Source organism: Marmota monax, unplaced genomic scaffold (genome assembly GCF_021218885.2).
Source record: "Marmota monax isolate L192 unplaced genomic scaffold, Marmota_monax_Labrador192_F-V1.1 WCK01_AAM20220418_F8-fsc00027, whole genome shotgun sequence".
NCBI lineage: Eukaryota > Metazoa > Chordata > Mammalia > Rodentia > Sciuridae > Marmota > Marmota monax.
In genome coordinates, this window is record NW_026694617.1 from 6,107,543 (window position 1) to 6,124,047 (window position 16,505).

Consider the following 16,505-nt stretch of genomic DNA (forward strand, 5'->3'; position numbering starts at 1 on the left):
ATAGACATAAGCCACACTTGTGTCACTGTAGGGCACAAAGAAGCTAACATGCAAGTGAATTTACTGTCTCCTTTTACTGCCAATAATAGTAGCTAATATTATTTATTAATGCAAGGTCACATAGCTAATGAGTAGTAGAGGTGGAAACCCATCCTGGTCAATCTGACTCCAGGGATGGTACTCTAAACCATTATGCCATAATGCTTGCTTTATATTAGTATAAGGTTTTGCACTTTTGAATATAGGTTATTTGAAAATGAATAGTGTGCACACAGAATTCCAGTAGTGATAACTCTGAAAATGTTCATTACATTGAAATACTGTTTTTTTTACAACACATGGTCATAATTACTAACTGCTGAGCATGGGACAGAAGCAATACGTTACCTGTCTCCAAGGGAGATTGTGTTTTGAGACTTTGCTATTTGCAAGGCATCAGGCTAAGCCCTGAGATGTGACACTGGGTTCTCACTCTCTGTTTTTCTTTTTCTTCCCAGACTGAATCAGTGCTAAACTTTGAGGAATCTGGAAGCAAAAGGGCTGGAAAGTTAGCCAATTTTTTAAAAAGGAAATTAAACAAAAATGAAATATGAAAAAAATCACCCATTTGTCTCAGTAAAGTGAATACACAAAGTCATTATTATATACTCTATATATGAAAATAATTTGTTTCTAAGTCTCCAAAATCTTAAATTGATTGAAATAGTTTTTAAACAAAAGTGATAGGATCATATTTTGATTTACCAGAACTCAGATAATTAGAATCCTGTTATCCAAATTTGCTTGACTTGGTTTTAAAGAGACAATGGCTCATTGAGAATTACAGCAGTGCCTAAATAACCCTACTAGAATTTTTGTGCATAAATATGAATTATTCCTTACTTACTGAGGTAACTGATGAAAGTTTTTAAATAAGTTTTGGAAAAGAGAAATAGAATATTAACTTGCTTTCACATTACTTACATTGATATTTTCTTAGTGTTCATCAAGACCTCTACTAAATACTGTGATAGTGTCTGTCTGTCTCTTTCTCTCTCTCTTTTTTTTTTTTTTTTTTCTTTTTGGTAACGAGGATTGAACCTGGGGCTACTGAACCATTGAGCCACATCCCCAGCCCTAGTTTGTTATTTAGAGACAGGGTCTCACTTAGTTGCTTAGTGCGTCGCCATTGCTGAGGCTGGCTTTGAATTCATGATCCTCCTGTCTCAGCCTCCCGAGCTGCTGGGATTGCAGGTGTGTGCCACCACGCCCAGCTCTAGATCTCTTCTTCAGTGTCTATTCTGCTCATATAATTGAAATAGAATTTACTTGAGGAAGAAACATTCTAGATTTGCTACCTGAATGATGACCATTAAATTCTTTAGATGGTTTTCAGAAAGATTTTTCGAAATTTATTAAACTGTAGTAAGGGCTGGGGGTATAGTTCAGTTGGTAATAGTTTTTGCCTAGCATGCACAAGGCCTTGGGTTCAATCCCTAGCACCATCAAAAAAAAAAAAAAAGTAATGTGCTTTTCATATTCCTGACTGAAAAAAAAGTAACACGTTTTGAAAATAGTGCTGAATATATGAGATTTTTTTTTTAATCAAATGGGGGAGAACAGGTTATTTTAACAAATTAGTACTAGAGTGTTTTATTTGTCCACGTGTTTAAAGTTAGAAAAAAAAAGTTTTAAAAAATATTTACTTTTTAGTTTTAGGTGGATACAATATCTTTCTTTTATTTTAATATGGCACTGAGGATCGAACCCAGTGCCTCACATGTGCTAGGCTAGCACTCTACCACTTGAGCCACAACCCCAGCCCTAAAGTTAGAAAAATTTAAGGAGAAAACCTACACAGCTTCTGAAGAAAAAATGTTTTCCCTAATCTCTAAATACTTTATTGTTTAGGGCATTATTTTATATAACTACAGGACAGTTATTAAACTTTTGAGAATTTAAACATTTAGACAATACTATTATATAAATCTACAGATCCTATTATCACTATAATTAGTAATGTTTTCTTTTTCTTCCTTTCATTTTTTTTCCCCTCTCCTCCTCCTCTTTTGATATAGAACTCAAACCAGAATCTAATTGAATTTTGTGTATTGTCTCTCGTCTTTAATCTGGAGCAGTTTTTCAGCATTGTTTGTCTTTTGTGACCTTAACTCTTTTGAAGAGTTCAGACTAGTTATTTTGTAGACTGCCCCTCATTTTGATTTGTTTGATGTTTCCTGATTAGATTCAGTCTATGAATTTTCTGCAGGAGTTTCACAGAATTGATGTGTTCTCTGTGTATCTCTCAGAAAGCAAATAATGTCTGATTTTCTTATTACTATTGATACCTTTCATTACTTTGTAAAGGTGTGGTTGCAGTACACCTCAATATAAAATTAGTATTTATTCCTTTGTAGTTAACACATTGAAAGATGCTTACAAACCATGTAAATATCCTGTTGTAGTTTTATAATTTTGCCTACAAATTTGGCATCCATTGATTTTGGCCTACCAGAATTACTAAGGTGGTTGGTTACTCAAAGTGATTTTCTTATTCATACATTCCTTCTACAATTGTTAATTGGCATTCTGTTGTAATGAAGAGCCTTCTATTTCCCCTATTTGCTCATTTATTTTATTAGGTCAGTATTGACTCACAGATTCTTATTTTATTCTATAGGTTACTTTTACTATCACTGATTTATTGCATGAATTGTAGAATGCTCTTTTTTGTTGTTGTTTTAAAATTTAGTAAGAAAAATCACCCCCCAAAAGTTTGAGTAATAACTTTTGTAATACTTTAGTGTAACCTCAGACATCTGATAGGCAGAAATTATTTTTTTCTTAGTGCTCATATGGTTTACTAATATTTATGATATTACTTTGAATATATCTTTTATTTCCAAAATACTTTATTATCACTTGTGGTCTATGCTATTCCACAAAAAGTGCTATCTAAAATGATACCCCCATTGTAAGGCATACCCCCATTGTAAGTTGAGAAGTATCTGTAATATTGTTTATTTGAAATTATTATAAAAATGGAATCCTATGCTATGACTACATAACCTTTTGAGATTGGTTTATTTCACTCAGCACAATGCTTGTGAGATTCATTCCAGTTGTTGCAAGTATTAATAGTTCCCTGTTATTATTAAGTAGTATTCTGTTGTGTAGATGTACCAGTAAATTGGTACATTTACCCATTTTATGGATATTTGGATTATAAGATGTTTCTAGTTTTGAGCAATTATGAGTAAATTTTTGCATGAATGTGAGCTTTTAATTCTGTAGGGAAGATACTTTGTCGCCAGCTTCCGGGCTGGCAACTAAAAACCACACAAACAGAGAAATACCTTTTTGGGGGTTCAGGGATAGCTCTGAGACCTCAGGTTTCAGCTCCCATGCTAGAAGGAAAGGGGAGTAAGGGAGACAAGAGGCAAGAGAGAGAGAGAGCACACCTGAAACCCCCCTATTGGAGAGAAGCCATTCATAGAATTTCCCACCCAAATAAGGCAAGGGATTGGGTTTTGGAGGGTGGAGTCTTGCTTGGTGATGTCTTATGGTCAGCAGGTTGATTAACATTTGGAAAGCCACATCCATCTCAGGTGCTGTGTGGGATAACAGGCAGAGCAAGAGGAAAGGCACACATGTGTCGCACAGCCCCCAAAGCATGTAATGCCAGACCAGTCCCCTCATATGCTCAAATGTGCCCAGCTCACACACACAGCCCATGACTTGCAACAATACTTGGAGTGGGATTGATCATTGTGTCTTATGGTATGTGCTTACCTTTGTAAGAAATATCATATATAGTTTATATAAAATATATTTTAAGTTGCAAGATTACCCTTAATTTCCTGGGATAAACCCCATTTGATTATGTAGTAATCATCATGTAGTATCATGTAGTAATTATCCATGATGGATTACCATTTTATATAACATTTATATTATTATACATATATATGTATAAAATAACTATTTTATAGAAAATACAAAATTTTTTCAGATTTTCAGATTAAGAATGCTGTACCTATACTTTTTTTTCAATTTGCAGCTTGTTTTTTCATTCTTTCAATAGTGCAAGTCCTTGACAGAGCAAAAGTTTTTAATTTTAGTGAATTCTTGCTTATCAGTTTTTTTAGTAAACCACAATTTGGGCATTATGTCTAAAATTTTTTTACTAAGATTATTAGATCACTAAGATTTTTTCAGGTTGTATTTTTTTTCATTTATTTTAATTCTGTTTTACATTTAAAACTATGATCCACTTAAAGTTAATTTTTGTATAAAATGTGAAGTTTAGGTTGAGGTTTTTTCTTCTGCTCACGAATATCTAATTATCCCAATATCATTTGTTGAAAATATGTCCTTCCTCCAGTAAATTGCTTTTCCACCTTTATCAGCAATCATTTCACTGCATATAGATGTACATATTTTTGGACTTTGAATTCTTTTCTGTTAATTGTCTCTCCTTTCATTAAACCCAAACTATCTTGATGCTTGTATTATGGTTCTCAGTTTTGTTCTTTTTCAAAATTGTTTTGGCTATTCTAGTTGCCTTGATTTTACTCCTTCACAGTCTTTATATAATAAGCTCCTTCACTAAACGGTAATGTTGGCATGTCCTTTAACATCTCAGAAGCATTTTCGTTAAGTTTTAAACTCTTTGTCAAAATTGGCTTTATTCTTTTAAAATAGGCCTGTCAGTACACCTGTTGAAATTTTTTCTTATTTATCTTTGAACTAGAATTTCCTGAGAACTTGTCAGGTCTCATATTAAACTTTTTGTTAAACCTTCTTCCCTGATTTCTCTCCATATTTTCATGAATTTGTGATTTTATAGATCCATAGGTATGTTAGATTTCTTTAGCATACATAATGCGCATTTCTTTACACATAAAGATTTTCTTGTTTTTTTTTTTTCACTTTAGTTTAAAAAGAAATAAAATCAACTGTAAGAAAATGTTTATCTGTTGGCATCTTTTAATCCTTAACTTCACTGAATTATTTTATCTACATTCAGCCTATGTTGTGGTTGTATATTAGATAATTAAAACAGTAATAGGAAATTACTTTTAAAGTGTTTGGGTGGAGAAGTATCACTGTGAAAATCTTCTTATCATTTTCAGTAAAACTTTAAAGTTGTATAATTTTGTATGATTTTGGGTCATTTCAGCAGAGATGTGTGCTATGGTATATTTATATCTTCACTTTTATTTTAGGTACGTATAGCAGCAAAATTCATCATTCATGCCCCTCCTGGAGAATTTAATGAAGTTTTTAATGGTGAGTGTTTAACTTGTAACATTAAGTCTTGATATATAAAAAAAGCGCTGTTTTTCTATCTTTTTTTAAGCATAATCACCAAAATAAGCTAAAGATAGTGTAGAAAAGTCTGTTTTCTGATTTACAATGAAGTTTTGTTAATCTGAATTTTTTAATGGCTAGATATAATGTACATATGATATATGTGATAATTTTGTTTGAACATATTAACCCTTTTTAAAGGATAAAATAAACTTTATACTAGTTACTGAGTAGAATATAACCTTATTCTGGGAAAGGAACATCTTTTTTGGTAAATTGTTTTTAAGTAAAACTATAAAGACACACAATAAATGTTCTTTGAATAGATCATTTAAGGAAGAAAGACAATAGAATTTTTCATTTTAAATTTTTTTTTTAAATTATGGAGTACAGTTTTGTATTTCTTTTTGAGAAAAACCTATTAGAGCAATACAAACAGCCAGTAAAAAGGGGGTGGGGAGCCATTTTCATCATGCATAGAAGATGGTAGCACAAGTCAAAAGTTTTGTTATTTTAATTGTATATTATAAATCATTTCACAGTATCCCTTTCTTTAGACTTCATTAGCAAACATTTTCATAATTATTTACCTATGGATCACAAGTTTAAAAGTCTAGATAATCTTCTGGTTGCTATACAGACTTTGATAGCAGCTGCTCTTTAGCAGTAAGAATGACAAGATTGTAAGAATCACCAGAATAATGGCCTACAGAGAGCTCCTTGCAAAACTTTTTCTTTTTTTTTTTTTGCGGTGCTAGGGATCAAATCCAGGCTTTGTGTGGGCTTGGCAAATGCTGAACCACTGAGGCACATCCCCAGCCCACAAAACTTTACTTACGCAGTTAAAAGAGAAAGTTGCAGCAAGTATTATAAATATGCTATTATTCCTACTTTATATAAATGCTTTCTACATACACTTTATATATATTTTGGCCTTTTCACCATGTCTTAAAGGTGAATTTACACATGGCTTTTGAGCTACATTTTTAAACAGTCTGCTCCTGAGTTAAAGTTATAGGCCACATTTGAACCTAAGCAGAGGAGAGACTTCAGTAGATAATGGTGAAACTGTACTGAAGTCAGTAGCTCACAAACTCCCCTATAGTTCAGAGTCAAGAATAAATTATAATTTTAAGAAAGATTTGTCAAATACTGTTCTTATCTTGAATTAAAGACCCTACATATTTTTTAATCAGGAAGGTCCTAAAAGAACTTATGAGTTCTGAGAATTACTTTTCTAAGCCTCATTTGAAATTGACATTGAATTGATATGTCTGTGTTGAGTTCCCATAAATTTAGGCATTTAGGATGAGGCATTAAATAGGTCTAGAGTGGAGAGTGAGCTGTGAAGTAGAAGTAAGATATAGAATTATCTAATAAATTTTAACTTAGGGGATATTTTAAAGTTAAAAAGAAATTAACTTTAAAGGAGAAGTCTTGTATCAATTTGTTTATTTTCATTGAAAATGTGGAATCAGAATGATTCCAAGAGAAGCAAACAATTTTAGAATTATGAAGTAATAAATATCAGTTCAGTTCCAAAATGCTTTTTCCTTAGGCTTGTTACGTTAGAATAATAGAAAGATAGATTTCTGGTCTTCTTTCATTCTTAAAAACTGATTGGTAGGTCTGGGCTTGGGCTCCAAAATCTTTATTTTATTATTTATTTTGACTATTTTTTTAAAGACTCTACCCACTACCCTGTGGTTCTAATGGGTAGCCTGGCTTAGAATTATAGCCTAATTCCTTCCTTAAGAGTAAAATTTTATTTTATTTTAATTCTTGTTAGGTTTTCCTTTCTTCTATACTCTCCTCATTAAAAACATGCTCTTTTTTTTTTTTTTTTTTTCAAAGTACAACTAACTGGATTGAATAGATTTCTACTTTTAAATTATTTTCCCACTAAAACTAGAAAAGACATAACTATCATGAGATATCACTGTTGTAAAGTATTATGTTTAAAATATTGAACATAAAATCATATTGAATAGAACTTCTCAGTTTGCTTTTTGGGATAAAAATATACATAATTGTAAATGTCTGTATTTTAAATTTTTTATGCAGCATCTTAATGGCTGCCCAGTTTTACAATGTGTATAACTATAGCCTGTTCATCTTTTATTTAACCAGTTTCTTAATGTGAAATATGTTATTTCTTTGTATTTTCATTTAATGAAAAAATTAAGATACATTGTTTTATGCACTTTAAAATAGCAACTATGTAAGAGCCAAGTACTTGAGAAAAATAATGAAAGAAAATATACCAAGGCTAGACTAGAAGGCTTTTTGTTTTTGGTGAAACCGTATGATTTTTCTTTAATGTTTTATGAAGTGCTTGGATTTTCCTAATAAAAATATTATTTTTGAATTTATATTTTAATGATTAAAAGCCAAATGTCTATGTAATAATAGTTGAGTCTAAAATTAGGACTGACTTAAGAACCAGTTAAAGGGAAATCTAATGATTTGACTTACTAGTCAAAGAAAATATAATTATTCATTTGTTCCTTGAACATTAGCTATAAAAGAACAGAAATATCTGCATCTGGACTCTGGTCACAAACTGTTACTTAATCACTTTTTTTTTTAATAGAGAAAATTTATTTGAAACTGATTGTTGTGTTGTCAAGTTAAGAGGCATAGTCCTGTCTTTTCTGCAGATCTTATCACACCACTTTTCTGATGTAGCTTATCACTACTTTAGTTCTTTGATAATACGTTCCAAACTTCCTGTATCAACTATTAAAAGAGTACAAAATTGTATGTATTTCTATTTAATTCCTTCTTCTATTTCCTAAGAAAAATGTTTTATTTTGTTAAAATACTACGGTGTGTATTTTGTGAATATTTTTGGTCATTACAGTGATATTTGATCTTGCTTTCTATTGGTGGGGGTGTTAACACATAACTAAAACTATCTGCATTCCTTATAGTTTTCAAACAAAACATAATAATATAAAAAACATAATGTTTGTTTTATAGATGTTCGGTTACTGCTTAATAATGATAATCTTCTCAGGGAAGGAGCAGCCCAGTAAGTATTTCATATTATAGTAACATAACTAAAGTGACTTGGAGAAAGAAAAGATGTTTTAAAAGTGATTTTTAAGCACTAATCCCTGACATTGGTGTTTGTACATCAAGTTCAAACATGTGCAATATGTATGTACTAGACTCTAGGAGAAATATTTTTGATCACAAAGGGACTTAGAGACTCAACTATAATATAAAATTCTGTATTTATGGTATGTTTGGCCAGTGGTCTTATATAAATCATTTGCTACTACATTTTGACATTTGCAAAATTTGGTAAATTATTTTTGAAATGGTAATTGCCTTAATTTTTATGTATATTTAATTTTATTATATGTTTGACCCTAGTAGATTTCTATATCTATGAGGTTTGGGAGTTTATTTTATTCATCTATAAATACTGAAAATAGTCTCTAACACATAAATGTTTACTGAATTTTTGCATGATTCAAAGAAGTGGGCAATTCTAATCCTAATGGCGTCATCTTTGGACTTCATCTCTTTTAATCTTTTTTTCCTTTTCCCTCTCTTTATCTTTTTGTGAGGGAAGGAAACAAGGCTGTTATTCTTTAGAGTGATTCTAACAGGACATCTTTACTAAAGGGCACAAACTCTCTGTGATTCAAAGTAAAATTAGACTTACTACTGTCAAATCTAGAATACTTTGAAACACCCTGAAATAGCCTTTTATTCAAAGACAAAAGAATGCCAGACTTCACTGTGATGATAAGATAAATAAGCCTTTCAGAGATTTTTCCAGAGTCAGATATGTCTAATAACAGTCCAAGTTAAATAAAATATAATAATAGAGGCATATCAAAGGCTTATAGAGATAAAGAAATTTTTCAAGTTTTATTTAAAGATGTTTTAAAATAAGATTTTAATATTAGATAAGGAAAATGGTGTAGCTAAGCTGAGGGAAAGTATCAGATGTGGTCTGATGAATAATAGCAAAGGATGTAAACTATAGGAAGAGCTGGGAGACCTTTGTTGTCACTATGTCTAGTAGAATGCTTAGCACATAGTAATAAGAGCTCAGTAAATATTTGCATGGTTGTAGGGGCTACTGAGTGAATGATGAATGGGTACATGGAGTTTTCTCAACAGAGAGACTTTGGAAGTCATCTAGTCTAAGATAATGATAATTGCTGTTATAGATGATGGGGCCCATTTTAGCTAATGGTAGGATTGGAACAAAACCCAGAAATTCTATTAGATTAGTGAGTACATTTTGCATTGTAGCATAATTGTCATAATTTAATTTGCTTTATGCGTGTAAGATATAATTCTACTTATTTCATATTCATTATTTCTAATACTAGTTTCCCTTTTTTTCCTTTACCCACTCCCCCCAAGTTAGAGGTGGATGGAATTTGATGTTATGGGCAGTAATTAGTAATTGCTTGGCTACGTTGAGGCAATTCTTAGGAAAATTACAGATTTACAGAATTAAGAAAATAAGAGGTGAACAACTTCCTTCTCCCTCCTTCTCCATGCACTTATATATTTACCCCCATCTTTTTTCGACATGAAATATCAGGTATTTGATAGTTACTAATTTAATTCTGGGTTGCTATTTTTATATTTACTAGTCTCTTTGTTAACTTATCAGTAGTGCTTTGCTCAGTTAAACAGTTCTTTCTAGGGGAGGCTTAAGAGCTAATACAGTGAATAATTGGCTAAAAAACTTTTGAGAGGCATTCATAAATTTTAAAATTCTCAATATCTTAGATTTAATGGAATAAATATGATCTTTTTTGGCGGGGGTAGGGAGATTCTGGGGATTGAACCCAGAGACTTGTGCATGCTAGGCAAGCATTCTACCAACTGAGCTATATCCCCAAGCCCTCAAAATAAGTATGATCTTTATATCATTTTTTGGATTATTTTTCATACTATTAAGTTTTTCCTATGTATGACAAAATTATCTGATAATGTATTATTCTTTCTTTGTATGAGAGTAGAGATAGAGACTTTAATGTTGAATTCAGATGGTCACCATTTCCTTGCTCATCCTCTGCACTTCTAACATGGACGTCTGGGAAAACCTAACTGCTCTTTCCAGCTGTAGTTGCTCTACTGCCCAATTCATCATACACACTACTGCCAGATTAATCTTCAGAAGAACTTCTGTGTTTTTCTTTCTCAAAAAATTTCTGTGATGCTGCTTTGCCTCCCAAATAATCATTCCATCATCCATTCAAGGCACTTCAGTTTAGTAAATGTCACTGAAGGCCTGCTCTGTGCCTAGTGCTCTGAGGTTGGTGTTTTCTGTGGTGTTAAAAATCCTATGATGTTGAACCTGATTGGCTTCTAGGCATTTTGCTCATACTGGTCCCACTAATTGAAATACTCTTTTCTTACCCATCCCTCCAACATCTACAAAATGGGACAGACCCAATTATTTCAAGCCCATTTGTCAGTATCACATTCACTGTGACATTGTCCCAATTGTCTTCTTACTCTTGTGTTAACAGAATGTTAAAATTACACACACCATTTTACAGAGCATTATTGGTAATTCTCTTATGGTACTTTCTACTTTGTGTTACCGGTATGTTCATCTGTTATCTCTCTTATTTAATTGAAAACCCTTTGGTGCTGATTTTCACAATCTGTAGTTCGTTTCCTGGTTTTTTAAATATATACAGTACTTGAATAAGTAGCTATGTATTTTATAGATAGCTAATCTTTACTTTCAGGATTTTTAATGAAAAGGCCAGTTATACTTTCTGATGTAATTTTTAAAAATATTTTTTTAGTTGTAGATGGACATAATATATTTATTTATTCATTTATTTTTATGTGGTGCTGAGGATCTAACCCAGTGCCTCACATGTGCGAGACAAGCACTCTACCACTGAGCTACAACTCCAGCCCCCTGATATAATTTTATGTTGCTAACATTGGAAGCTGGATAGCAGTTTTTAAAATAGCTGTATCTATGATATATTTCTAGTTAGTTAATATTTATAATAGAGAATTATAATTGTATTAATCTTGCCATGTAGCAGAATTTTATTGAGAGGTGAATTGTTTAACTGTCATTTTAAGAAGCATTAGATACGTAATTTTAAATAATTGGCTCTTTTTCTTTTTTAGTGCATTTGCACAGTATAACTTGGACCAGTTTACTCCAGTAAAAATTGAAGGTTATGAAGATCAGGTATGTTTAATATAAACATGGAATCTGGCTAATCCTTGTTTGGTTTAAACAACTCCAGTGACATGTGAGAATTATAAAGTGGTGTATGCTTAAAGATAAAATAAAATATTCATTTTAATCATAGGCACTTATTGACAAAATAATTTAAAATTAACTTCTGTTTTTTTTTTTTTTGAGACTAATATTAGCAGACAGTTCCTTTTAGAAATACTTAGTTGTAATGCATTTAAGATTTTAGAAAATAATTGTTTTAAATCTACTTTCTTGTTTTTTATAGAAAAAATATCAATCCTTTATTAATCCAAAATCTAGAATATGTATTAATAAGATTTTTATGTCATAATTTGGTTGCTCTAGAAATCTACAGTTCTTCATGTGAGTAATTTAGCATTTAGTAATTATTAAATGTTTTTATTTGAAAATGCAAGTTAGAATTAAGTTAAGAAAAGCCACAAAAGGTCACTAGTTTTTTTTTAGAATTACTAATAATTTAGTGATGATTATAGTGTTGAATCATGTCATGCCTATGCGAAATACAATTTATACAAAACCATATGAGGAAGGAAATGATAGAATATAAGATAAGTGGTTAAGAAGGAAGATAAAAGAAAGCCCTTAAGTGGCTAATTATGTGAGAGTTTGTGTTTGATATTATTCATTATATAATACATAGTCTCATAGTTTCAGGGGGAAAGTGAGATGGAGAATGCCTGTAACTGAAGAGAAACTTAAGCTTGTGTAAAAATGTACATGTGTGATTACACAAATGTATAACTCCATATTTACTTTATTATATCAATTGCCTAAATTCTCTGGAGGTTTTGGTTTTTTATCCTCTTTTTTTTTAACTATTGTAAATATTGTTGCCTTGAATCTTTGAACCACTAGTCACATTGACATATGTTTTTTTTATTGAGATAAATCCCTAAAAGGAAATTTGCAGAATAGAGAGTACATTCTTTTTAAATGCTGGAAAACTTCCAAAATCTTTTTATAAATATAGCATAATTTTAATACTTAAAAAATATAAAAAGTTTAATTGTATACTAATTTTACATGTGACGAGATTTTAAAACTTTGAATATGTAGGATCTAGAAATATATCAAAAAGAATAACATAGCAAAACTAAATACTTTTTTTAGGAATGTGAGAATGGTTCCATGGAAGGCAGTGTTTTGGTCTTATGTATTAACAGAGAAAAATCTGGTATCAGTAGATAATGAAAAAGATTTGAAAAACTCAGAAACCATTTCTTTTTTTTTTTTTTAAGATAGAGAAGAGAGAGATAATTTTTTAATATAATTTTTTTTCAGTTTTCAGTGGACACAACATCTTTACTTTATTTTTATTTGGTGCTGAGGATCGAACCCAGCACCCCGCACATGCCAAACGAGCACGTTACTGCTTGAGCCACATCCCCAGCCCAAGAAACCATTTCTTATTAAAAGTAATCCCAGCAACTCAGGAGGCTGAGGCAGAAGGATCATGAGTTCAAAGCCAGCCTCAGCAAAAGTGAGGTATTAGGCAACTCAGTGAGACCCTGTTTCTAAATAAAATACAGAATAGGGCTGGGGGTGTGGCTGTATTGTTAATTGCCCCAAGTTAAATCTCTGGTATCTTCGCCAAAACAAAACAAAAAAAACCCTAAGTAAAAGTAGAAATAGAATAAAACCTGTTAAAATAGAGTTGTTTAACAGAAACCAATAGTAAATATTATAAACTATAAACATTAAACAATTTAAAATTAAAAATTAACTAATTATACCTACTTATTACAGTTATCATTTATCATAAATTAAGGTATACCAAATAAAACAAGAGAATCAGAACTTATAAAGCTTAGAAAAGAAATCTCTATGGTGATATGTTTAAGGGTACCCAGAGTCTGTAGTAGTATAACCCTCAACCAAAAAAACCTTGATGAGATGATTGGATTTAAGGTAAGTACTACATACAAAGTACATTAGCTGTCCTCTGTTGCAGTAGGTAAATACCTAAACCTACACAGTGGAGATGGGATTGGACAGTTAATTTCACTTAAAATAATGTTATGAATTTTACATTAAGAAATAAACTTAACAAGAAACATACAGTAGTGTGAAGAAAATAGTAGTTGTTTTCATGAAAACAAACTAATATCTGGACAGTAGAAAGGCACATTGGCATTTCATTCTTAGAAACTTTTAAAAATTAATAATAAATTAATATGGTACAATTTGCATTAGACTACTGATCAGTTTTTTTTTTAATTAGTATTTTCCAAAATTTTATATGAAAAAAAATACATGCTTGAAATAATCAAGAAAAATGTACAAGAGAACAGTAAGGACAATGAAGGAGAATTGGAGAATTGCCTTACTAGGTAGCATAAGATATTTTAAAACCAGTGTAAAGTCAAGTCACTGTGTTTTTATACATAGTGGATGAATAAGCCAATAAAGTGGCATGGAGAACCAGAATTTAATACATGAATATATGAAAGTTTTATACAGATATCAGCACAACTGATTTCTGCCAGAAACAAAGTTAAGTTGAACCTCTGTCTTACACAATATACAAAGTTAAATTTCAAATGGATTAAAAAATTGTGTAATGATGAAAATGTTAGGAGATCTGAAAGTCAGCATGTGCAATATAAGGGAAGAAGACCATGTTAAATAAGACTATAAACTCAAAAACTCAAAGATGGGTATTTTGCAACATATAAATTTTTTTAAATTGTATACTGAAACAGATACATTAAGCAATGGTTTTTTTCTTTTTTATTGATTTTTTAAAATAAATGACAGCAGGATGCATTAAAATTCTTATTACACATATAGAGCATACTCTAAATGGAGCCAGAGATATGAAAAATTGTGTTCTACATTAAGCAGTTCTTACAAACTGATATAGAGAAAAGAAAACCAGATAAGTATTAAAGAATATTTATTTACAGAAGAGCACATGGCCCACAAAGATAAAACAGTGTTTAGATCTACAGCCGTCATTCAGAAAATGAAATTAAAATTATACTTATTAGACAACTAAAAGAGCTATAATGCCTATTGATGGTGATAATGTCTATTAAAAATGTATAAACCCCTTACCTGCTCTTCTCACCACCGTTGCTGGTAATCTGTCCAATAGAAGAATATTCTTAGCGCATAGTAAGATAACTGTGGTTGACAGTAGTTAAATATATATTAAAATAGCTAAGAGGATGGGTTTTGAATGTTCTCAACACATAGCAATGATAAATGCTTGAAGTAATAGATATGCCAGTTATCCTGATGTAATCATTGCACACGGTTGAAAATATCACTCTGTACCCAGGAAATATATACATTTAGTATGTGTTGGTCACAGTTTTAAATTAAAAAATACATCCAGTGGAAATAAAAACATTAGCACATAAAAATATGCACAACAATATTTGTTTCACAATTTTTTAATGTGGCCTTTCTCTCCTTTAAGAAAATAGAATATCTTGGACTAGGGTCGTGGCTCAGTTGGTAGAGCACTTGCCTAGCATGTGTGAAGCACTGGGTTCAGCACCACATATGAGTAAATAAATAAAGGTCAATCAGCAACTAAAAATTTAAAAAAAGAAGAAAATAGAATATCTAGAAATAAAATGATGGTAATCAGTGGGAAATTGGCTGAATAAATTGTTAAGTCCTCATCATTGGGATATTATACAATCATTAAAAAGAATGGTAAGGGGCTGGGGATACAGCTCATTTGGCATTGTGCTTGCCTCACATGCGTAAGGCCCTGGGTTCGATCCCCAGCACCACAAAAAGAAAAAAAGAATGGTGAGAAGTGTTATCACAGACTTGGAAGATTTCTATAAGATGTTTATGTTTTTTTTAAAAAAGCCAAATGCAGAGCAGTGTGTTTGTGTGTGTACATTTTTATTTCATTCTTATAAAATAATGACCAAAAATCATGTATGTATGCTTTTGTAAACATGTATATATTTATGTATGTAGGATTTCATGATCATGAAAAATTTTAGAACGATGCATTCTGTGCTGTTAGCATGATTTGCATCAGGAATGAAGAAGTCCTAACATAGGTAAAATGTGAAAGAATGGGAAAGTTGTAAGTGAAGGAAAATTTTCAAAAATTAAAACACAGAATATTAAATTTGTGCATGTATAATCTAAATGTACATAAATAGGTAAGTTATGTTTTTAAAAATTTGAAAGTTAATTAAAAATAACCACAGTGATTAGTTTATAAGAAGCAGAAGCATATACATGAGAGCAGGTGAGACTGTGGGCCCCACAACAGGATAGGACAATGTACTGAAGAGCTTCTTCACTGGACTACAACCCTTCTTGTAACCTCCCTGATTGAAGGTGATCACTGGTTCCTTAGTTTTGAGGAAATGGAGTCTGATATCAGAAATAATAAACTAGTTCTCAAAGGAAAAGCTTGATTCCAGCAGTATACTAGAGGATGCATATTTTTGCTAGATGTTATGTTGGAAGAACAATCTGATCTACTCTGAATGACATTGTTTTTACAGTTTACTAATTTGAAGTATTAACAGTTGTACCATGTGTGAAACCAGTCACTTCGAGTAAAATTGTTTTATAGTTTTTTAAGGGAAAATTTTAAGCAAATGTATACTAGTGTGTATCAGTAAATACTTTTTTCCTAAATTTATTTCCTTATTGAAGGTATTGATAACAGAACATGGTGACTTGGGAAATGGAAAGTTTTTGGATCCAAAAAACAGAATCTGTTTCAAATTTGATCACCTAAGAAAGGAAGCAACTGATCCAAGACCTTACGAAGCAGAAAATGCAATTGAATCATGGAGAACTTCAGTAGAAACTGCTCTGCGAGCTTATGTAAAAGAACATTACCCAAATGGGGTCTGCACTGTAAGTCATCGTGGGCAGCTTTTTAAATTTTATCTTACGCAAATGTGATGAAGTAGCAATTCCTAGGAATTTTACTATTTTTTCCAAAAAACTACTGTATTATTATATCGAAAAATAGAAAATGCATTGTACCTCG

At 31.3% G+C, this 16,505-nt stretch overlaps 1 protein-coding gene across 1 annotated transcript in view; it reads left to right on the plus strand.

Annotated features, from left to right (window-relative positions):
* Capza2 (capping actin protein of muscle Z-line subunit alpha 2) overlaps nt 1–16,505 on the plus strand; it is a 39,165-nt gene that overhangs the window by 11,295 nt on the left and 11,365 nt on the right. Inside the window, exons 2-5 of the mRNA XM_046422439.2 lie at nt 5,208–5,271; nt 8,275–8,326; nt 11,428–11,491; nt 16,163–16,369. Coding sequence (XP_046278395.1) covers nt 5,208–5,271; nt 8,275–8,326; nt 11,428–11,491; nt 16,163–16,369 — 387 coding nt within the window. The remainder of the gene's footprint in view (nt 1–5,207; nt 5,272–8,274; nt 8,327–11,427; nt 11,492–16,162; nt 16,370–16,505) is intronic.